The sequence below is a fragment of the Microcaecilia unicolor genome, chromosome 7 (assembly GCF_901765095.1).
Source record: "Microcaecilia unicolor chromosome 7, aMicUni1.1, whole genome shotgun sequence".
In the NCBI taxonomy this organism is placed as follows: Eukaryota; Metazoa; Chordata; class Amphibia; order Gymnophiona; family Siphonopidae; genus Microcaecilia; species Microcaecilia unicolor.
In genome coordinates, this window is record NC_044037.1 from 206,065,695 (window position 1) to 206,090,676 (window position 24,982).

Sequence of the window (24,982 nt, forward strand, 5' to 3'; positions counted from 1 at the left end):
AATTGGTGATAAACAGCTATCACTAATTGGCCTTAGTTAGGATTTACGTGCATATCTTATTCTATAACAATCTACGGGAAAATCATAACGCGCGTAGCTATTTGGGGGCATGGCTATGGCCTTTTTGGGGTGTTCTGAAATTTTATGCATGTAAATCTAGAATTGTGCCTAACTGTAGGTGCCTACAATAGGCCTTCTCATAGCAGACCTAATTGCAGTCGCCTATAGATAGGTGCTAAAGTATGATTCTATAAGGGATGCATACCCCTTATAGAATCGTGCTAAGCTCATTAAATTTTCAGCACCAATTGTTAAGCACTATTTTAAGAATATAGCCCTAAGTGCTAATATATAGGTGCTGAGTTATAAAATCACCCTATTGTGCGCTGCACAGAGACCTATACATGTGTTGTGCACGTATAATGTTTCATGTGGGCTCATGCAAGCTTTTACATTTTCCATTGAAAAGGGAGCCCTGAGGTGGTACAGTTTTCCCCCTCATGCTCGCACTGGTTTGATCTTGGAAAAGTGAAAAAAGGTTATGGATGAGGCTATCTGCTAGATTTTTGTTTTTAATGGCAAAGCTCAATTTTACATAATGAATCATAGAACTATGAATTTTTCATTTACCACAGAACAGTAGGTTTAAGGGTCCTTCCTGTAACACAGAGCAGATTGTCACAATAAAGGAAATGGGGCCGATATTCAGTGAAGTGGTTTCCTCTACAGAACGATAAGTGGATGACTTATCTGCTTTTCTTTAATTGGATTTTCATCTGTGCTATCCATTTAAGAACTGCTGAACATGTGGTTCTACGAAATGTAACTAGATTTGACTCCAGAGCCCCATTGGAATGTCACTGCTGAAATCTGAGTAGACATACTGAAGTCCTGTGTCTCAACCTGGTTTCTTAGAACAGTAGTCCTGTTAAATGGATAAACATAGTATCACCAGCATTCATTAAAAAAAAAAAATCCATGTCCTGAAAATACCTCTGATCCTTCACTGCTAGCCCCCTGACTTTTGACCAGATGTCAGACCATAGCTTATACATTGGATGGCCTGAAATGTTCAGTCCTAACAACTTGTACAGTTAATTGTAATTGACTGTATAAATCATTTCTAATATCAACTTCAATAATAATTCCACATTTTTCCAGAAATCTGTACAGGCCTGCAGGCACGTGAAGAGTAATGATATTTTCATGTGGGAACCTGTGGTTTGTTTGAGGAACATGGAGCTGTATGTGTCTAGTCTTCAAGGGTAGAGATTTTTGCTTAGACTGGTGATACTTTTAAAGTCTTTCTCTGGCCAAATAGTCCCAGGGGTTTGCTTTTTTTTTTTTTTTTTTTTGTATTTCAAGAAGTCTTTATTGAATATTAAATTCAACACAGAAAGCAACACACCATTCCTTCCGTACAAAATGTTATCAGTAAGGTTAAGATGATACAGTTCCCTTCTTCACTATACAAGATGCTAACATTTTGCATACAACATATTGAACACTTGAACTTCAACATTTTTAGAATTTTTTAGAGATATTAATTCCCCCTACCTCCCCCCCTCCCCTCCCTCCCCCCACCCCCTTCAAAAGTATGGCTCAGCGTTCTCCTGTCCACAGGGTCTGGTTATCCCTCACCATTCATTATGGGTACTGTTCCAAGAAGGTACCCCAAACAGCTTGCCATTGATTCAGCTTGCGTTTACGTTCTGCTAATAACCTTTCCATTTCACAAACATATTTCAACTTTGAAATCCATCTCTTGACGGAGGGTATACCCTTCTGCTTCCAATGAGAGGCTAAGACCTGTCTAGCTACTCCGGTCGCCATTCTCACCAGAATCTGTTGGCTAGGTGTTAACCCTCCTACCTTAACAGAGAACAGAAAAATTTCTGGGGCCCACCTAAAGGTATTTCCTACCCATCTCTGCAGTCTACTATGTACTGTTTTCCAATACGCTTTAATTTTGCCACATGTCCACCACATATGTCCCATTGTTCCTTTTTGACCACATCCTCTCCAACACAGTCCTGAGCCTGCTGGATATATTCTTTGGAGGCGTGCTGGAGTGAGGTACCATCGAAACAGTACTTTTACTGCGTTCTCTTTTAACGGTACATGTACCGACACGCCACCTGCCCCCTTTTCAATCCTTTCCCAGTCTTTTTCCCCCAGGGCCATTCCCAGCTCGCTATTCCAACTCTTTCTGTGGAGGCAATAGCGAGGAGCTTGTGCACTGACGCATTTATAAAATCGGCTAATCAGTCCACCAGAAGACTCGCTCCCCACGCAGATATCCTCCAGACTAGACCTTTCCCGCTTTATGACCCCTCTCACTGCCTCTGTTTTGAGAAAGTGAGTCAACTGAATGTATGCGTAGGTGTCCTCCTCCAATTCAGGATATTGTGATTGCAAACTTTGGAATGGGAGTATTTGCTCTGCTTCAAACATTTGGCCCCAGTTTCTTAGACCTATGGCATACCATCGAGTAAATATCCCCGGTGTAGTTCCAGGCATAAAAAGTGGATTATATGCTATTGGAGATAAACTAGTGAGAGTGCATTTCTTCTGCGGGAAGAGACTATCCCAGTAGTAGAGGGTTACCCCAATGGAGGGACATTCACCCACCCCTAGTGCCCTAAATGGTTTTGGGATCCACATTAGCGCTCCCAGAGGTGTCTGCCCCAATGAGTATTGCTCCAGTTGGACCCATTGCCTATCTGGGTATTCTTGGTACCACTCAACCGCTACTTTCCCTTGGGCCGCCCTGTAGTACCACATGAGGTTCGGGACCCCCAACCCCCCCTTTCGTTTATCTTGGTATAGTAAAGTACGCGATAAGCGTGGTCGCTTTCCTGCCCAGACGAACCGCATTATTTTATCCTGCAGCGCTGTTAAATATCGTCTGGGCATTAATACAGGCAGCGCTTGAAAGAGGTAGAGCAAACGAGGTAACACGTTCATTTTAACTATAGCTATTCGTCCAAACCATGAAAACACCATGTCCCCCCAGCGTTCTAGGTCCACCATAATGTCCCGCCCTAGTCTTTTATAATTAGCTTGAAAAAGTTCCGATGATTCAGAGGTCAAATTAACCCCCAGGTATCGTATATACTTAGAAGCCCACCGAAATGGAAAGGAAGTCTTTAAAGAGTCCATATCCGGAGCCGACAGCGTAATGTTAAGGGCTTCCGATTTGTTCATATTGACTTTGAACCCTGACAATGCCGAATATTCTTCAATAGTACGCACAAGGTTGGTAAACGATGTCAGTAGTCTAGTTATAAACAGCAAAACGTCATCCGCAAAAAGAGCCAACTTGTGGGCCCTGCCATCTATGGCCAACCCGAAGATACCCGGTTCTGACCGTATCCGGGATGCAAGAGGCTCCATTACCATTGCGAATAATAAAGGAGACAAAGGGCAGCCCTGCCGAGTTCCTCTGTGAAGAGCAAATAGCCCTGAGTTGCCCCCATTGACTCTCACACATGCCCTTGGAGACTCATAAAATGCTTGTATCCAGCCTCTAAACCGACTCCCAAACCCTAACACCTCTAATGTCTTATACATGAATGGCCAATGCACCCTGTCGAAAGCCTTTTCGGCATCTAAACTGAGAAGACACAATGGCCGCTCGCTTCGCTTGGCCAAGTATATAAGGTCTAGTACTCTTCTAATGTTGTCCATAGCCTTACGGTGCGCGACAAAGCCCACCTGATCAGGGTGAATTAATACTGGAAGCACCGGAGCCAACCTATTGGCCAAAACTTTGGCCAAAATTTTGACATCGGAGTTCAATACTGAAATAGGCCTGTAGGAGCCACACTCAGAGTGGTCCTTGTCCGGCTTAGGCAAGACCGCTATCCATGCCTCTTTCATAGACTGAGGCAGTATCTCCCCCCTTCCCACCAGATTGAATAGGTCTGCTAATAGTGGTGCCAGTTCTTTAGCAAACATCTTGTAAAATTCATTTGGGAGCCCGTCCAAACCCGGGGACTTACAAGATGGCAAGCCACGAATAGCTTCCTGTATTTCTAATGGTGTAACAGGACTGTCTAGTTGGGCCTGCTGCTGGAGAGTCAATGGTGAGAGGTCACTGTCCGCCAAGTACTCCTCCACAGAGTCCTCGGCAGGGTGTATCTCCTGGTCGTACAAAGCTTGATAAAAATCCCTAAAACGTTTACGAATTTCCTCTGAGGTACGTATCAGGCCTCCCTCCCCATCGCGTATCTGTGTAATTGTACGATCTACTTTCTGCCTTCGTAGCTTTATGGCCAGAAGGCGACCTGCCTTATTTGTGTGTTCATAGGACCCCATCCTCTGTCTATTGTGCAAATGGCTCAGCTGTTCTGAGTAAATGGAATCCAGCAGCATTCTTTGATCTTTCAGTTCTTGTAAGATCTGCCGGGAACCATTTGCTTTATGTTGTGCCTCCAGATTGTGTATACGGCCCATACACCCCCTAATCTGAGCTTTGCACGTTCTAGATCTCTTACTAGCTAGTTTTAAAAAATATCCCCTAGTGACGGCTTTCATCGCATCCCATACCACACTGAGATCCGGCCCAGATTCCTTATTGAACTCCAAGTATTCGTGTAATACCGCTCTATACCCCTCAGCCACCTCCCCTTCCTGTAATAAACTGGTGTTAAGTGTCCATCTCTTATCCTTATATTCTACCTTTATTTTCGGAAGTACCACCCAAACTGGAGCATGATCAGATAGGGTTTTACTGCCTATTTCTGCTGTGGGGCCCCACTCCACTAGAGTTGGGTCTAAGAAGATGTAGTCAATACGTGAGTACGTTCCATGTGCTGATGATAGAATGTATAGTCCCTGTCCTTCATGTGTGTCAGTCTCCACAGGTCCAGGGTGCCCAGGGAGTATGTTAAAGAACCCAAAGCCTGTGAATCTTTAATACCATCTAATTTGTGTTGCCCTGAGCGATCGAGGCTGGGGTTCATCACTGCGTTAAAGTCCCCCCCCACAATCAATGTGCCCTTAGCAAATGCTGCCAATGCCAATTTCAGCTTCGCAAAAAACTCCACCTGTCCAACATTTGGGGCATATATCGATGCCAAGGTCAGGTCCACCTGGTCTATTTTGATATGTAAAAATATAAATCTCCCCCCCGGGTCTTTTTTTACCTCTAGAACCTGTATAGCCAGGGATGAATGCATCAGTACTGCAACCCCTCCTGTCCTTGAACCCTCAGAGGATGCACAATGAACTACTGGGAACACCGGATGCGTGAGAAATCTCTCATGCTTTCGTCTTAAATGTGTTTCTTGCATGAGGACTATATGGGGACTGTGGTGTTGTAGCTCCTTAAATAATTTCTGTCTCTTCTGTGGCATATTCAAACCTTTAACATTATAGGATAATATCTTTAAGTCTGTGGTCATGTCTTAATCATACATTTATAAACATGGCATTCCAACCTTACAGGCTTAGCTGCATACACTGTCCCTATGGACTCCCAACCTTTCGAGCCTTTCCCTCCACCCACACCCCTCCCACCTCCCTTTGTTCTCCCCCCCCCCTCCCACATTATATCTCCCCTTCCCCTTGTTGTTACACCACCCAGAGATTAACTCCTCCAAGTGGGATCTGAGAGAAATGACCCACCACCCTGTTAAGTCCCCCGCCCGCTCCTCCCCCCATGGTGTCATAAGCAGCTCAAATTCCTGACTTGCATTTGGAGTTCCTGCACAATTCGCATTTTCTTACACCTCCTCCCCCATACATTCAAACGTGTCCCTAATGGACAATACACATACATTCTTAAGTCATATTCTAACAATCCATGGACTCGCCAGACCAGTCCAGTTAAATAAGGACCAGTCCCTTGCACTATTCCAAGTGCAGCACAGATAGTTTGTTACCAGATCTTATCTCGAACGCCCCCTCAGCGCTTAGAAGCTGTACGCTTAGTGGGTTCTGGCACCCTCTTCCATTTTTGCAGCTTGGCTCTGGTTACTGGTGCTACTGTCCCAGGTGGTATCTGCTGCGTCACCAGTCCTCCTTTAAGTAGTGCTTCCCACGCCTCTGCCAGGTTTAGCGCTCTGCATTTTATGCCCTGTACCTCAAAATTCAGAGAGAAGGGGAACCCCCATCTATACTGCAATTGTTTTTTAATCAGTATGTCCAGGGCGGGTTTCATCAGCCGTCTCTGCTGGAGAGTATACTGAGAAAGATCCTGATAAACAGAGACCTTAGCTCCTCCATATTCCAGATCTGTTGATTTCCTTGCTCGGGCCAATATTCTTTCTTTAGCTTCGTATTTCTGGAAGCGAACTATTATGTCTCTGGTTTGTTGTGCTTTCCGTGGGCCCAAGGCGCGATGCGCCCGGTCTAACTCTTCCGATGCCGCACCCGCTTCAGCTCCCATCAGCGTGTTGCATATGGATTGGATAATCCGGGGCACGTCTTCAGTTTCGCCTCCTTCAGGTATTCCACGAAAACGTAAATTATTCCTGCGGCCCCTGTTTTCTAGGTCGTCCAATTTATATTCGAGGTCTGCATTGCGTGTTTCCAGCCCCTGAATCAGTTCTGCGTGCCTGTTCAGATGTTCCGCGTGCTCGTCCAACTTAACCTCGGCCTCCTCCACCCTGCCCCCCAGCTCCCGCAGTTCTGAGCTCAAGGTATCCATCCGCTCCAGTATCTCATCTTTTGAGTTCTTAATCTCATGTTGTATATTAGATAAACAATTGCGGAGCTCGCCGGAGATACCTTTTTTCGATGGTGGAGAGCGGGTTTCTGCCATGGACAGGGCCGAATCTGAATCAGAAGGTGAGGCTCGTTCAGGAGATTCATGGCGGTGTGCACTTTTTCCACCCACGCTTTTCTCCCGTTTTTCAAGTTCCTTTTTACGGGCGGAAGCCGCTTTGCTCATGACGATTTCACTGCTTGGGGTGCAGAAGTCACTGAACTCCCTATTTCTCGATTCGGAGCTGCTTAAAATCGCTTTTGATCGCTGCAAACGGGCTTAGGGAGACAGGGCAACGTGGCTAAGCGACCATCTCGGACGATGACGTCACCCCAGGGGTTTGCTTTTAAAAGAAAAGAGAGGTCTGTAGGGTGAAGCTCCTCAAGGGGAGTTACTGCCACTGCAGTACTATTTTTTGAAACTTAACAAAATACTTCCAATTATGAGCCAACCATTTTGTACCATACTATTTGTTTGTTTATTTACTTGGATTTATTAACCGCCTTTATGAAAAGATTCACCCAAGGTGGGGTACAGCAAGTACAGTTTAACATCAAACTTTTTTGTTAACAGCATAACAATAGTAAAATGAGTAAGTATAAACATAAATGCAATACATGAGGTAAACTTGAAAACAGCTAATTGATACCTAATAATAGGACTACCATGAAACAGTATCTAAAATATACACATTTAACACTGAAATTTATGTGTGGATGTGGCCACATATGTATGTAAATGACCTCTTACAGAAAACCGACCAGTGCAAAAGTACGTGCTGTGAAATGATGGCACATAACTTTGCCTGGGGAGGGTGCATGCACAGGGGCAGAGTTTAGCTGGAGTATGCACAAGTACGCATGTAAATTATAAGGTACCCTAATTTATCTGTGTACTTGACAGATATCAGCGTGGGTATTGATATCAGCACTAGGGCTGATGTCTATAAGAGGCACACATGGATATTTACAAATAGGCACCTACTTATCAGTACTAATGCTTTTGAACACTGATTATATACATATACCTTTACAGACCAAGTGAAATATCCCTTCCCGCCACACGAAGCCACCAATGAATATAAGAACAAAAGAAGAAAGTACAAATGCCCTCACCCCCTGCCTGGAAGCACAAACTAGTTAATCATATACGTTATATTCACTGTGCTGTTTCCTTCTCAATTCCATTTCTATCACAAAACGCACCCTTCCGTTCATTTCTCCATCCACTGCACATCACCTTTCCCCACTTACCCAATATAACCCTTTCTCTAGCCAATGCTAACTTCTTCACAAATGCATCCTGAGCCACATCATCCAAACCTTTGGGCAGATATATAAAAAGCAGAATGGATGGATCATACAGGTATTTATTTATTTATCTGCCATCATCTACTATGTTATGTAAATGTATTTTAGAGTCACCTGGGACCTCAATCCCAACTACGCCCATAATGCACCATAGTGTGTGCCCCCAATAATCCTGAAGCAGCAGACAGCCATAGAGGTCATGTGAAAGTGCCCTTGCCCACCACACCCACTCCAACATAGGTCTGTTGCACTATTATTCATACCCTTTAAACTCGCTGGGATATAGTACCTTAAAGTGCTGCCCAATCACATCAGCTGAGAGAGAGCACCTCCACACCCCCATTGCAACTGTTCATCCTTAATCTGCTCCCTCATCTCCTCACCCCCACTGTACTACTACTACTACTACTATTTAACATTTCTAAAGCGCTACTAGGGTTACGCAGCGCTGTACAATTTAACATAGGACAGTCCCTGCTCAAAAGAGCTTACAATCTAAAGGACAAATGTACAGTCAGTCAAGTAGGGGCAGTCTAGATTTCCTGAAAGGTTATAAAGGTTAGGTGCCGAAAGCAACATTGAAGAGGTGGGCTTTGAGCAAGGATTTGAAGATGGGTAGGGAGGGGGCTTGGCGTAAGGGCTCAGGAAGTTTATTCCAAGCATAGGGTGAGGCGAGGCATTTCATTTCATCTTCCCTATGGACAGGACTTCCTATACTGTCCTATAAGTATTACCAATGCGACCCTTAGCCAGCTCTGCCCAAGAACCACCATCGCTAGATCAGTGGGGTTCCCACTCACAGACTTGTTAACCTCCTAGAAAAGTACAAAGAGATTTGGATTTTCCCCTGTCTTGAAACTCAGCCCAAATACACAACATCCCTCCTTGGAAGACTTGATCAAATCTTTCACCATTTGCTGCACAGAGACTGGCCACATCCTCAGAGCATTGCAGTACTTTCAACATTAGAGCTTGCATGAACACGAGTTTGCAACGGTGCAGTGTAGCTAGCACCAGGGGATGTTATGAGTTGGTTTGTTTCAGGGCTGTGTCCTTCCACATTTGTCTTTTGTGCTGTGTTTTTGCATGTGCACAAGGTCTAACCCGGGGTGGGCAACCACAGTCCTCAAGGGCCACAATCCAGTCGGGTTTTCAAGATTTCCAGAATGAATATACATGAGATCTATTTGCAGACAACGGACGCTGCAAATCAATCTCATGCATATTCATTATGGAAATCTTGAAAAGCTGACTGGATTTTAGCTCTTGTGGACTGAGGTTGCCCACCCTGGTCTAACCTGTTCATTGTTCTCATTTTTCATACTTTGCCTTTTCTCAGTCTGATTAGAGGTTCGGTAGCGGTAACTCTATAAGAAGCACCTAGATTTCGGTGGTAAATATGCACGTAAATGCCAGTATTATAGTCATTTACAGACAAGTCGACGTAAACATACATAAAAGACAATAATCTAGCAATGCACTAAGTAGGGGCCAGTCTTCAGTGGCATGTACTTTGCAGGTGGAGTTTGGGTGAAAAATGAGTGGGGCACGCACACACTTACAGACACAAATTATAGAATACTATGATTTGCACGTGTAGTTTCCCGATCTAGGTGAAAGTGTTTACACAGCTGTATGGCTGGCGTAAGTGTGCATGCATTTAACTGGTTACACTAGTTTTCTATAAAGAACAGTAAGCGGGGGGGGGGGGGGGTTTAATAGAATATGCACTAAAAAAGGCACGTTCTTGGCATCTAAAAACAGGTTCCCTCTGTTATAGATTTGTCATTTAAGAGGAATTTGTTTAGTTGGAAATTATTTGGTGTGTCTTGCAATTTCAGGAGAATATAAATGACAAAAATTTTTCCTTCTGGCTGTGGATTGAAGGGATTCTCGAGCTCATTAAGAAACACCTCCTCTCTCTCTGGAATGATGGGTAGGTAACACAGATACTGAGCTATTGGCTTTCGGTGTCAAAATTCAAATGTATTTCATTCAAAAGGAAGGAGGAAGATCAGGGATTTGAATGTCTGTGTTGGCCAATACTTCATTCCTTTTAGACTCTGGTCCTGTTATTCTGTCATGGTCGAGTCAAAGGCAACTGGTACAAGCGAACAATTCAGTGTCAGCCAAAGTCCATATGTGAGAAGTGAGTGTGGAGAGAGCAAACAAGGATGGGAAAAAGAACTCGCAATAGCAAGGCAGATTCTGATAAAAATTAACAAGCAGCTTTGTTTGTCTGGAAGGCTTACAAGTACAGTAGTTTTGATTTATCTGATGTAAAAAGGGACTGAGAGGTGGGTTGGATAATCAAAAAGTCGGATAATACAGAAAAAGTGGATGAGGGATAAAAGAGAGGCATACTGAATGCATGTTTCAAAAGAGGAAGCACTAACAAGGGTTTATAAGGGAAATGGGAGTTGATATACCGCCTTTCTGAGGTTTTTGCAACTAAATTCAAAGCGGTTTAAATATATTCAGGTACTTCTTTTGTACCAAGGGCAATGGAAGGTTAAGTGACTTGCCCAGAGTCACAAGGAGCTGCACTGGGAATCGAACTCAGTTCACCAGGATCAAAGTCCCCTGCACTAACCACTAGGCTACTCCTCCACTTCACTTAATGTACTCAAGAATCTTACCTATCACAGCTGCCTTTTAGCTAAACATGATGACAGGAAAGAGAGAAACCTGCACACATCTCATTAATGATGCTGTGATGTCACCTAGGTATGTCGGATAATTCAGAATGTCCGATAAGTGAGACTCTACTGTATATCAAGAACTAAAAGATGTCATGAGAATACAGGTGCTCACATTGCCAGGGCTGTCTGGCAGGCTACATAGGAGTCCTTGGAAACTTCCTATTTGGATAGTAATCATGGTGCTGTTGCCAGCTATTAATTTATTACAGAACTTGGTGATTTGACATGGGAAAGGAGGGTGCTGCAGGTGTTCTAAGTGAGAATCTTGTTTGCTCTTCTGTTCAAGATAGAAAGGAGAAATCTTACTGTCAGCACTATCCTTAATAGTAGAGATAGAATAAGTGGGCAGATGAGATGAGCTGCTTGGCCTTGTTTCTACATTCATCTACCATGTTTCTGTAAAACAGCTGAGGGTTGGGTGAACAGAAAGAATAAAAGGATCAATTGCTTTACCAATGGTACCAGATGACCTCTGTCCTGACTCACCTATGTCCCAGATGCTTCTTCCATGGGGTGACAGTGAAGTATGCTAGTTGCATGTCTAGCTAAGGCAATGTCCTGGTAGCTGAGGAGTTGAAACTCCTGTACAAAAAGTAGATTAAGAAGGCAAAGAGAACTACAGAGTTTGTCCTTTGACCCACCTCTGCAAATTACATAAGAACTTAAGAGTAGCCATGCTGGGTCAGACCAATGGTCTATCTAGCCCAGTATCCTGTTTTCCAAACATTGGCCAAGCCAGGTCACAAGAACCTGGCAGAAACCCAAATCGTGGCAACACTCCATACTACAAATCCCAGGGAAAGCAGTTGCTTCCCATGTTTGTCTCAATAGCAGACTATGGACTTTTCCTTCAGGAATTTGTCCAGACCTTTTTTTTAAACCAAGATACATATGCTAACCGCTGTTACCAACTCCTCCTGCAACTTTCAGAGCTTAACTATTCATTGAGTGAAAAAATATTTCCTCCTATTTGTTTTAAAAGTATTTCCATGTAACTTCCTCGAGTATCCCCTAGTCTGTGTACTTTTGGAACAAGTAAAAAATCGATTTACTTCTACTCGTTCTACACCACTCAGGATTTTGTAGACTTCAATCATATCTCCCCTTATCCATCTCTTTTCCTAGCTGAAGAGCCCTAACTTCTTTAGCTTTTCCTCATACGAGAGGAGTTCCATCCCCTTTATCATTTTAGTCTCTCTTCTTTGAACCTTGTGTAATTCTGCTATATGTTTTTTGAGATACGGCAACCAGAACTGAACGCAATACTCAAGGTGCGGATGCACCAGGGAGTAATACAAAGGCATTATAGTGTTTTCTGTCTTATTCACCATCCCTCTCCTAATAGTTCCTAGCATCCTGTTTGCTTTATTGGCCGCTGCTACACACTGAGCAGAAGATTTCAGCGTATTATCTACAATGATACCCAGATCTTTTTCTTGAATGCTGACCCTCAAGGTGGATCAGGTAACTGTGATTCGGATTATTCTTTCCAATGTGTATCACTTTGCACATTGGAAAGACTGGGATTGAAATTTGATATCTTTGCTGAAGCAATTGATATTTTTATGTGCTGTTGAATGTTTGACTTCAATGAACGAGGCCTAGCTTTCAGGCTTGGGTTCTAGCCCTCTTATAGCAGACCATTCTCCTCCTCTCCAACTCCTTTTCTTTTTCTTTTTTTTCTTCCTCATCGGACTTTGGTTTATTTATATTAAAACAGGAGACTACAAAAAACATAGATACCTTTACAGTTTTCACTATCTTGGGCTTCTGGGACCTTTTATCAAACCATTGTGACTTTTTCCTCATGGCCTGATATCAGTGAATCCATTGACATGCTCGGTATCTGTGGCTGAAAATGGTTTGAGCATTGTTTGCTCTGTGGATATAAATTTGGACTTTTCTTTTGGTTTTGCAGGTGTATCATGGGCTTTATTAGCAAGGAGAGTGAGCGTGCCCTGCTGAAGGACAAGGCACCGGGAACATTCTTACTGAGATTCAGCGAGAGTAGCAAAGAAGGTGCCATCACATTTACCTGGGTAGAAAGATCTCAGAATGGTAAGAAAATGTGGCCTTTGTTACATATTAATTGCAGCTTTCCTAGACACACCCTTATAGAAATGGCAGGGGAATATATTAGGTATATCAAAACCTTCTTCAGTGCAAACACTGCTTCAGATTTCTTATGGACGATTAGTCAGAACGGTCAATGAGGAAAATACCTGATTTTGAGAAATCTACTATTTGCTGCTGCTAGTATTACTTACAATTGTAAGAGACAGTACTGCTCAACAGAATTCACAGTCTATTCAACACATACAAACAGGACAAATAAGAGATTATGGGATTAATCAAAACAACCTAGGTATTGAACAGGTGAATAAGGTGTTAAGTGGTCCTTTTACTAAGGTGCACTGAAAAATGGCCTGTGGTAGTGTAGACGCGTATTTTGGGCGCACGCAGAATTATTTTTTAGCACACCTACAAAACAAATACCTTTTTTTATTTTTGCCGATAACAGATGTCCATTTTGGGTCTGAGACCTTACCGCAAGCCATTAACCTAGCGGTAAGGTTTCACATGGTAACTGGGCGGTAATGGTCTAAGCGTGCCAGAAAATAAAACATATTTTTCAGACATGTGTAGTGGACAGGCGCCAAAATTGAAATTACCACAAGGGCCACGTGGTAACTCCAATTTGGCGTGTAGGCGCCTATGCGGCTTAGTAAAATTGCCCCTAAGATTTGAAATCTGCAATAAAGTGCTTCGTAAAGCCTGGATGGATTGCCTTGCTTGGTAGTTTTTCCCCCTCTTAGAAGCTTAAAGTACATGACTGGATGACCAGGGAGTTGGATCGAGGGAGAGCACTAGATGTGTTGTACTTAGATTTTAGCAAAGTCTTTGACACAGTTCTGCATAGACGACTAATAAATAAATTGAGCACCCTTGGCATAGGCCCTAAAGTGATTGACTATGTTAACAACTAGTTGAGTGGAAGGCAACAGAGGGTAGTGGTAAATGGAGCTCATTCTGAGGAAAAGGATGTTATAAATGGTGCGCTGCAAGGTTTGGTTCTTGGGCCTGTACTTTTTAACATTTTCGTAAGTGTTATTGCTGAAGGGCTGTCTGGTAAATTTTGCTTCTTTGCAGATGATACCAAAATCTGCAATAGGGTAGACACTCCTGATGGTGTGGATAACATGAGGAAGGAGTAAGCAAATCTAGAAGAATGGTCTGGAGTTTGGCAGCTTAGATTTAATGCTAAGAAATGCAGGGTCATACGTTTGGGCTGCAAAAACCTGAGGTACACTTTAGAGAGTGAAGAACTTTTGTGCATGAAAGAGATGCTGGACGAGTTTGATCATATGTGATGATCTTAATGTGGCTAAGAGGGTAGAAAAGGTGACAGTGAAAGCTAGGAGGATGCCTGAGTGCATAGGGCTTGGAATGGCCAGTAGAAAAAAGGAGGTGATAATGCCTCTGTATAAGTCTAGTGAGACTTCATTCAGAATATTGTTTACAATTCTGGAGACTGCACCTTCAAAAAGATATAAACAGGATGGAGTCAATCCAGAGGGCATCTACTGAAATGGTCAATGGTCTTCGGCATGAAGTGTATGGAGACAGACTTAAAGATCTCAATATGTCAGTGGCGTAGCCAGACTGCCAATTTTGGGTGGGCCTGAACCCAAAGTGGGTGGGCACAAAATTTTCTCTCTACCCCCCCCCCCCCCCCCCCCCCCCCAGCAAAATGTAGTCACACTCAGATGCATTTGTCACACAGGGTAAAGTGCTGCTTTTCAGTGCATCAGATTTCAGACAATTTATTTAATAGCCTAATCCTTTTTAGTGAGCTTTCAGAGGCCAAAACCTCCTGCCTCAGGTCAGTATAATGCTGTTACGGTATCCTCTCCTGACCTAAGGAAGGAAGTATTGGTCTCTGAAACTTTATTAACACCATATTACTTTATCCTAAATTAAAAATAAAATTATTTTCTTTACCTTTGTTGTATGGCCATTTACTTTTTCTCATTGTGTTGCTCCCAGTCTCTAGATTCTGCTTTCCTTCATTTTCGCTTAACTCTTCTGCCAGGGTTTCCTGGCCATTTGTCATTTTTCTCTCCTTTTTCTTTGCTTTCTTCAATATTTTTCTGCCCCTCTCTGTGTCCAGATTTAATGCATTCTTACTATCCATTCTTTAATTTCCTTCATCTACTTATGGCTTTTCATCTTTTTCTCACCCTTGTTCTCCCCATACCCCTTCCTCTTATTCTCCAATCTTTCACTACTCCCCCTTTCCATGCAGCAGCTCTCCTCTTTCTCTCCCCATCCTTCCAGTGTCTCCCCTCTCTCTCCCCATCCTTCCAATAGCCTCCCCTCTTTCTTTCTGCATCCTTCCATCCAGTGTCACCTCTTTCTCCCTACCCTTCCATCCAGCGTCTTCCCTCTTTCTCTCCCCATCCTTCTACCCATCTACCCTCTCTCCTGATCCTTCCATCTAATGTCTCTCTCCCTCCTTCTAACCAGTGTCTATCTCTCTACCCTTTTCTGTTTAGTGTCCCTTCTCTCTCCACATCCTTCCAGTCTCTCCCCTTTCTCTCTGCATCCTTTCATCCATCTCCCCTCTTTCTCTGCCATCCTCCCATCTGTTTTCCCTCTTTCTCTCCCCATCCTTCTGTTTTCCCTCTTTCTCTGCCATCCTCCCATCTGTTTTCCCTCTTTCTCTCCCCATCTTTCCGTTTTCCCTCTTTCTCTGCCATCCTCCCATCTGTTTTCCCTCTTTCTCTCCCCATCCTCCGTTTTCCCTCTTTCTCTGCCATCCTCCCATCTGTTTTCCCTCTTTCTCGCCCCATCCTCCATTTTCCCTCTTTCTCCCCATCCTGCCATCCATTTTCCCTCTCCCATTCAGGCCCACCAGCCCCAGCTCCCATTGCTGGCCACTGATGAGCAGCAGGGCCGGCGCTACAAAAAGAAGAAGCGCTCAGCTGACTGAGCTGAGCGCCAACGCGTCGCTAAGGACGCTACAGGGGCAGTGATGTAAGAGACGGGAGGAGCCTGCAGAGCCAGCAGCCAATGCTTCGAGGCTGCCTGCAGTGCCGCGTTTTTTTAAAAACATTTTTTCTCGTCCTTAGCGACGCGTTGGCGCTCAGCTCAGTCAGCTGAGCGCTTCTTCTTTTTGTAGCGCCGGCCCTGCTGCTCATCAGGAAAAGCAGCAGTGGCCAGCAATGGGAGCTGGCGCTGGGCGGGCCTGGGCCCACCCAGGCCCACCCATAGCTACGCCCCTGCAATATGTATTCTTTGAAAGAAAGGCGGGAGAGGGGAGATATGATAGAGACATTTAAATACCTATGTGGCATAGATGTGCAGGAGACAAGTCTTTTCAGTTGAAAGGAAGCTCTGGAATGAGGGGGCATAGGATGAAGGTGAAAGGGGATAAACTCAGAAATAACCTAAGGAAATACTTCTTCACGGAAAGGGTGGTGAATTCATGGAACTGTTTCTGAATTCAAGAGAGTTTGGACAAGTATTTAGATCTCTAAGGAAGTGAAAGGGAGAGTAGATGTCATGGATCGGCAGACTGGATAGGCTGTATGGTCTTTACCTGTCTACATTTTTCTCTGTTTCTGTGTGCAGAGCGCATGTGCTTTTAGCCAGGCTTGAAAAGGGGCATTTTTGGGTGTGTGAGGGAGAAATGCACAGACAACTGACTTTAAAATGTACCTGTGTTAGTTTTGGCCCTTCCCCTACTCCCCTGCACAAATAACGGGCACAGTATGTGGGTGATTTCCACTTACGAATCTTTGAAGGAAGGAGCGGCAGTTTTCTATTTAAAAATGAGCTACAAGGTCCATGTGTAATTTGTAACACCAGGATCTATTGAAAATCACTCCCAAAAGAGAACAGAGATGATGATGAGGAGGAGGATAGCAGGGAATTATGGAGGGGAGGTGGAAGAATCTGGGACAGGAGTCGGCATTGGAAGGGCAAGGGTGGAAGGAGCTATAACCTGATGGGATGCAGAGAATGAGAAAATGACAATTGTTGACCTACCAGATACTGCTGCCCTTCATATTTACACCCTAATTTTGTGTAGAGAAAATGATTTAATCTGGTATCATTTACACACATTCATGCCACCATCTAGGCGTTTGCATTTACATCAGCTTTAAGGCTGGTATAAATTATTCACACCTTAGATATAAGTGCATTTTCGCCACTTGTGTTAGCATTTTTGGTCTAATAGGATTAAAATAGGCACCCTGTTATAGAATTACCCTCATTGTTTCAAAGTACTGTATTTTATAAAAGGCTCCATGCTCAGAAGGAAGCTGCACATGGAAGAGAGCCTTGCACGCACACTGCCTCCTTTTGCAGATTATCTCTCTTTCCCTTTTCCACCATAGCATGGAAGAGGCAGCAGCACCCCTCCTCAATTTAGGTGTAACAAGAGAGAGGAGCTGGAGGTCACTATCACATTACAAAGACTTCAAGACAGCTTCATCTTCCTCTGTCTGAGATTTCAATTTGCCACCTTTGGGATCCCACATGTGGTTCTGACTGCAAAGGAAAACTGGAGGAAAAAGGAGCGATAGTCCGGCCTGTTGCCTGGTTAACTACTGGCTCTCACGAACGCTATGGACCTAAATTACTATTTACACACACACTTGTACTCTCTGCTCGTATTCCGCCCAAACCCCGCCCACCAGCGAAATATGTGTCAATAAATCATGCCATGTATTTTTCCCTAGTCAGTATTCTATACAGAGGTTATTTATGCACGTGTCCACTTGCACATGTATGTAAATGTTAGATTACTGCAATTTATGCTCCTTTGTGCTGCCTAAAACTAGGCAGCTTCTTGAAAAGTTAACCTTCAACATGATTTGATAAGATGCACAGCAGAGAAAGCAAATTTACAGAGCATATTTTAAAATGTAGAGCAGCATCATTTGTAGCTTTAAGGTCCAAATTCTATATATGGTGCCGAAAAAAATGAGTGCTAAGCACTATATTTCTTCTCACTAGAAAACTGACTCCCATCTTTAGTCGCCCTTTCTCCCTTTAATTCCTGAATCGACTAGTCTAGCTCTTCACCAATTGTAATCCGTCCTTGAACTGCAGAGGTACAGGTGGAATACAAGAACTGGAATAATAATTGTCTGTTGCTTATGTTTGATTTATTCTTACTGTATACCGCCTTGAGTGAATTCCTTAAAAAGGCGGTAAATAAATAAATAAGGTCTTCCATTTGTTGGAACTGTGTTCTAAGGCTGGATTCTTAATTCATCATTCATTCACTGGCTGCACCTCCTCAGCAGTGACAGTACATGGCCATCTACTTATGTAAATTGGGTTTTTATTAATTTATGCATTCTATCCCACTATTATCCAAAAACATGTTTTGGTTCAAAGTGGCTTACAATTTACATTTTGGTGGAGTTACAATAGTGTTGTGCAATGTGGAGAGGGCCTCTATAGTTTGTGTGGTTATTCATAGAGTTTTTGAAGAAATTTGAAGTGGAAAAGGTAGTGGTAGCTTTTGTGTTCAGTTGTAGAGTTTTGATGATATTTATTCATATTGTTTTTGAAGAGGTAGATTTGAAAGGAAGGCAGCGATATCTTTGTGATTAGCTGTAGAATGTTTTGAAGAGGTAAGGTTTTCATTACTTTTCTGAATTGGAGGAGATTTGAGATGCTTCTTATGGTTTTTGGTATCGAGTTCCACCATTTGGAACCCAGGTATCTAAATCTTGTTGTGTAGATAGTTTTGTAGGTGGTGTGTTTGCAGTTGGGTAGATGTAGGAGTAGGTAGTTTTTGTTTTCTGGGCTGGCATTTCTTGAGGATAGTTCAGTCATGGTAAGCGTATATTCGTGTGCCATTCCGAATAGTATCTTGAAGATTATATATGTATAAATGGCATCTTAAGTCTTCTGAAACCACTTCTTTTGGACTAAGTGCAGGAAACTGGTGCACTACATTGAGCTCATTTTGCAATGAAAGTTCAGAAGACTTTCTTTGAAAGAAAACTGATTTATGTGGGAGGTGTGACAGCTTCTGCAAACTGGCTGCTTGTGAAATGGCACTGTTTATAGAGCATGCAGGCAAGGCAGAAGTTGAAATTGGCAGTTACCCAGCAGCTCTTCTCTTACGTACCTATCTTCTTATGAGTTCTCTTTGACTGCCTTAAGCACAGGCAGCAAAACTGAAATAGTGAAGGGGTCTCTTCTCAGTTGATCTGTGCTGTGAGAGATGCACTGACATGGTTCAGTAGGAAAGCAGCAGGGGTGTTCAGTAGAGACAAGCAGCTGTGTGTAGGTAAGAGGAGAAAACACAAGGATATGGTGCAAGAATAGAGAGACCACAAGAGAGGGCAAGGATGAGTTATAAGAGGGAGCACAAAAAGCCAACTTGGTGAGGGTTAAGGAGGGCACAGGTCAACATCAGCAGTGAATTACAAGAGCAAAGAAAGGAGCAAGATGGAACTAGGGACAGGTGCAGAGGTCGAGAACTAATTGTTTGTATTGTTAACATCTATTAATAGTGATTTTAAAAATGAACACTTTTATAACATTTTGAGATTTTTATAACCTTTTCTTTTTTGCTGGTCAGCAGGTTTTTGATCTTTTAGCGCAGTGAGTCAGAAAACAATTCGTGTGGAATTGTGAAATTCAACCCCTGTTCAGAGCCTAACAGGATTTCTTTACAGCAGTGATTCCAAAACCTGTCCTGGGTGAACCCCAGCCAGTGAGTCTTTTATGATATCCACAATGAATATGCGTGAGATTTGCAAACCAAGGAGGTAGTGTATGCAAATCGACCTCATGAGTATTCATTGTGGATGTCCTCAGGACAGGTTTGGGACTCACTTCTTTACAGTAAAGGCTGATTCACAGAAGGGCATTCTGCTTAAATGGATACTTCAGGTAACTTCAGGCCAATTTGAGAAGACCTGAGCTAGAAATGGAACCCATGTATGTCTACATGGCAGTGCACAGCCTTGCCACTGAGTCAACAAATTGGCTCTCTTTTTATGTTGTTTAAATATAAAAGCATGATCCATTGGTTTAGCTTGGGTGAAAAAAAAAAAGGGCATAGCATGCTCATTTGTATGCATTAAAGCACATCATTTATTTTAAAATTTCTAGTCTGCACAATCCTACAACCCTTGGCAGATCACAGCATAACATACATAATGCACACATGCAATAAAAGATACTTGACTAAAACAAGTCCATCACTAAAACAATAAGGAACTTAAACACCCAGCTTTAAACCTTTTTTAAAGCTTTCAAATGTTTACTGGACCACCCTCTAAATGCCAATTTGGCAGACAGGATGAAGTTAAGAGGAAATAGGCATAGGAAGAATCTAAGGGGGTCTTTTACTAAGGTCCGCTGGTGTTTTTAGCTCGTGCTAAAAACAGGCACGCGCTAAATGCTAAAGACGCTAATGTATTCCTATGGGCATCTTTAGTGTTTAGCGTGCACCTATTTTTAACGCATTCTAAAAATGCCAGCACGCCTAAGTAAAAGACCCCCGAAGAAAATACTCTTTCACAGAAAGGGTGGTGGATGCATGGAATGGCCTCCTGGTGGAGGTCATGGAGACAAAAGACTGTGTCAGAATTTTAAAAAGCATAGGACAGGCATGTGAGATCCCTTAGGAAAAGGAGGAATTAGTGGTTACTGAGGATGGGCAGACTGAATGGGCTATTTGGCCTTTATCTATAGTCATGTTTCTATGTTTGTAGCTATTGATCGCAGCTTTTGAATGATTCTTGTTTTTTTCCTGTTGTAGAGCCCCAGTTCCATGCGGTTGAACCTTATACGAAGAAAGAGCTCTCGGCAGTATCGTTCCCTGATATTATTCGGAACTATAAAGTGATGGCAGCTGAGAATATTCCTGAAAACCCTTTGAAGTACTTATACCCAGATATTCCTAAAGACAATGCTTTTGGGAAGTACTACTCCAGGCCAAAAGAAGGTAAGGGAGTTGTATATTGTTCATACCTGTTGGTGAATGGCCTTTGCATGTAATACTAGGCGTTAAGTAAGGGTCTGAGTACTGGGCTATCGTTCCAGAAAAGTCCTGAGGTATGAGGTTCTGCCACTGAGTCTCTCTGGGACTTCCCCTCCCTGTACCTCTGGAATCCATTTGGAAACCATCATTTATTCTGTGTCTCTTTCCTAGTTGTCAAATTCAGTTATTCATAATGGAACAGATTTTTTGAAATGACTGGTTGATTTTAAACTGCTAATTTATTTATTTATTTAACAAATTTATACCCCACTCCATCCAAAGTTCTGGGCGGGTTACAAAAGACATACATATTAGTTAACATAGCTATCATATAAGTACATAAGTAATGCCATACTGGGAAAAGACCAAAGGTCCATCGAGCCCAGCATCCTGTCCCCGACAGCGGCCAATCCAGGTCAAGGACACCTGGCAAGCGTTGGGTGAAGAAAAAGTTTCTCCTATTTGTTTTAAATTTACTACACTGTAGTTTTATCGCATACAAGACAAAATGAAAAACAGCTTTTAAAATCACATAATGATCAGGATAAATACACTAACTAATGAGTCTCAATACCATATGCTTCTTGAAACAGCCATGTTTTAAATTCTTTTTTGAACTACACAAAAGAAGTAATACTACGGAAAGATACAGGTGATTCATTCCAAAGTTTAGGTCCCATAATTCTAATCACGGATTTCCTACTAGTTTCTAATCAGATAAGATGAAAAGACAGAAACTCAAGTAAATTTTAGGAACCTGTCCATAAAGTTCTAGAGGGCTGATAAAGTCCCAAATTAGAGACATGAATGGGTTAGAGCATTTGATGAAGTACTTTATAGTCCAAACAAAAAATCTTGAATTTAATTTGTTGCTGTATTGGTAGCCAATGAAAATGTTTAAGGATTGGGGTAATATGAGTGTACCTAGGTACACCTGCCAGTATTCTCGCAGTAGCATTCTGTGCTGCTTGTAAAGCTTTTAAAGATGTTTTCAGAAGACCAGGTAACAAACTGTTGCAGTAATCAAAACAGCCATCTTACAAGCCATAATTTAGGAAAAAAATCAGACTAATTAATTTAGCAACTTGATCTTCCATTGACAGTTTAGTGTCCAGAATAACTCCCTGATTATGCATCTTATTCACTATTTTGATCTCCATCTCTATTATAAACACTGAAGGAATATCTGAAGAGACAAAATTTGACAATAATCGTGTCTGAGTTTTTTGCATGTTAAGTTTCAAATGATTATCTTTTAACCACTGATTGATCATTCCCAGACATAGAGGTAACTTTTCAAATGTCCTACTCACAGGGTTCAATAATCTTAATAAAAGTTGGATATCATCAGCATAAATTCTGAAGGAGACATCCAAACTTCGCAACAACCTATGTAATGGCAACAAGAAAATATTAAATAGTACTTCAAATAAAGTAGAACCCTGAGGAACTCCAGTGTTATACTCAAAAAAACTCAGAACAGCACTGACTCACCTTTAGACAAAATGTTCTTTTTGACAGAAAGGATGTAAACCATTGTAAAGCTGTTTCAGAAATTCCAGTTGATTCAAGTTGTTTCAACAAAAATTTATGACTAATGGTATCAAACGCAGCTGAAATGTCTAAACTCAGAAGAAGAAAAAGATCACCATGTTCAAATCCATCTCTAGTGGTATCAACAAATGAAAGCAATAAGGTTTTTGTATCATGAAGTCTATGAAAACCAAATTGGTTTATGTCCAAAATATCTTGAGCTTCTAAAAAGTCCACTAATTGATCATATACAGCTCTTTCCAAAACCTTTGCCAAAAACAGCAGTGAGGAAATTGGTCTATAGTCCTCAACTTGATTCACTCCAAGAGATTGATTCTTAAGAGATCTAACAGTTGCTTGTTTCAGAATCAGGGACAGAACCTTCAGACAAAGATTTATTAACTATCTCCACAAATTTCTCTGCAACAGTGTCTTTCATTGCCTTCAAACTGAAGCAGAACAATGAACAAGTAAACAGTAAGAATTATCACATGAGAAAGAACACTAAGCATCTGTGTAACGGAAATGGACTAAAACTTACTTAGTTGAGTTTCAGTTGCTAAACTAAACATAATTTGAAGTGGAATATATGCTGATCAAATTGCATGACTATTCGTGTTACTTTTTCTGAGAAACCCACAGCAAAAGCCTGATTACTCAGGGATGAGTCAAACGAGATTGGGTTTCCCAGTGGTTATTAATTTAGATACCACATGATAACAATACCTTGCACTGACTTGGAGCAAAAACAAACAGAGCACAGAAGGGTCTCCAAGACTGGGACAATGAAAGTCCGCCTGCATCAGGGGCCTATAAAAATAAAGAATAACATGAAAATCTAAAATAACATATCATACATCGATATACCACAACTAAAAGATATGTGTACAAATGAATTCCCATAAATATATATATATATATATATATATATATATATATATATATATATATATATATATAAGAAGAAAGACATAAAAATGCAAATTCACTTAAAAACTATAAAAAAATTGAAACATGAAAGTTCATGGCAATTGCTTAAATATATCATATACAATGCTGACAATCTTACCAAGAATGTCCTAAGTTACTTGTTGTATCTCGCAGAATAATAGATAATACTGGACAAAAATACCAAAGACAGATTAGAAATAAAATAATAATAAAGAAAGAAATAATAAAAAAATATAAAATAATAAAAATATGATACTCTTTTTTATTTTTCTTAAACTTCCAACACCCTAGTATTGTAACACTGGAGTTTCTTCCAGTGCAACTCTAGATGGATATTTCCTCCAGTGAATTTATAATATGAGAATGTGTCACCAGTAGATTGGTTAACAAGAAGGGGCACAGATTTAATAGAGGAGGGAGCTGCAGACAAAGGGGATTCTGTTACATTACATAAGTGACTGATCAAAAACTATACATTCTGTTTAGTGCCAGAACAGATGGATGTGGATGACCCCAAATCGACTGGCTACATTAAGACTGAATTAATTTCTGTGTCTGAAGTGTAAGTATTAGAAATTATTCTGTATCAGTCTTCAGTATTTGTAAAATCCATTGTACTTTGTAGAACTTTCTAGCTGCTTATTGTACCCCTGAGGTTGGAGGGGGTCTTCAAATGTTTCTGAAGTATATTTAGAAATCTCTCTCCTCTGTATAAAAGCAGTAATCCATCTGGTTGCCGACAAGTGTAGGGTAAGGTCACCATGCATCAGGATAGCAGATGTTGGGCCATATCACAGGTGGAAGCTGAAACACAAAAACTATTCACAATGTGTGGGTAACATCATGGGAGATGAGGGCACCAAGTGGGAAAAAGAGTCAAACAAACAAAGCTACCAGACTGTCAGCTAGGGAGTCAGAATCATTTGGCAGCAGTGATGGTTTGGCTTCTTCTACAAGGGTGAAGTGGGGGTAGGAACAGGATAGGTAGTAGGCAGTGATGAAGGTGTGGGGTTAGTTACACAGAAGCTCTTATGGACCTGATACGAGACATCAGTCACAAGTGCCAAGTGCTCCCTTAATGTAGGGAGATTGGAGAGAGCCTGAGATATGTGGAAAGAGGAGTGGTGGAAGGAAATAGCGAGAGTTTTGGGGGAAGGTGCACAGGGAGCCTGAGAGTCTTTGTGAGGGTGGGATAGATGGAGAGGTGGCATGAAGGGAAATTTGAGGGCAGAAGTAAAGAGACATTAAGAGGACTGATGAAGAGGGGAAGTAAGAGATGGGGGTGGAGGGGAAACTGAGAGACTTGGGTGGGTTCGAGGGAAAATCCCCCATTTCAAGTTTATTTAGTTTTTACTATCCCGCCCTTTGGGGCACCTACAGGGCAGCTTAAAATCTAAAATACAGTAGAAATGAGCATTGAAACAAAAACATAGACATGACTATTTGGGCTAAGGGAGAACTACAATAATTGATAGGATAGAAGAGGGCTGGAAAGAACAAAAGGAAATGCTACAAGTCTCTTCCAAAGTATCGCACATTTCTCCGAGGACAAGCAGGCTGCTTGTTCTCACTGATGGGTGACGTCCACGGCAGCCCCTCCAATCGGAACACTTTACTAGCAAAGGCCTTTGCTAGTCCTCGCGCGCCGATGCGCGGCCGTCTTCCCGCCCAAACCGGCTCGTGTTCGTCAGTCTTCTTTTGTCCGCGCTCGGGACGGTCATGTTTGCGCCGTTCGCGCCCCTTAAGTTGACCC

The 24,982-nt window shown here is 42.2% G+C and overlaps 1 protein-coding gene across 1 annotated transcript in view; it reads left to right on the forward strand.

The window, feature by feature from the left end:
* STAT1 (signal transducer and activator of transcription 1) overlaps positions 1 to 24,982 on the forward strand; it is a 150,537-nt gene that overhangs the window by 85,385 nt on the left and 40,170 nt on the right. The window contains 4 exon segments of the mRNA XM_030208870.1: positions 9,864 to 9,958; positions 12,643 to 12,782; positions 20,524 to 20,709; positions 23,716 to 23,791. Of these exon segments, the coding sequence (XP_030064730.1) occupies positions 9,864 to 9,958; positions 12,643 to 12,782; positions 20,524 to 20,709; positions 23,716 to 23,791 (497 nt within the window).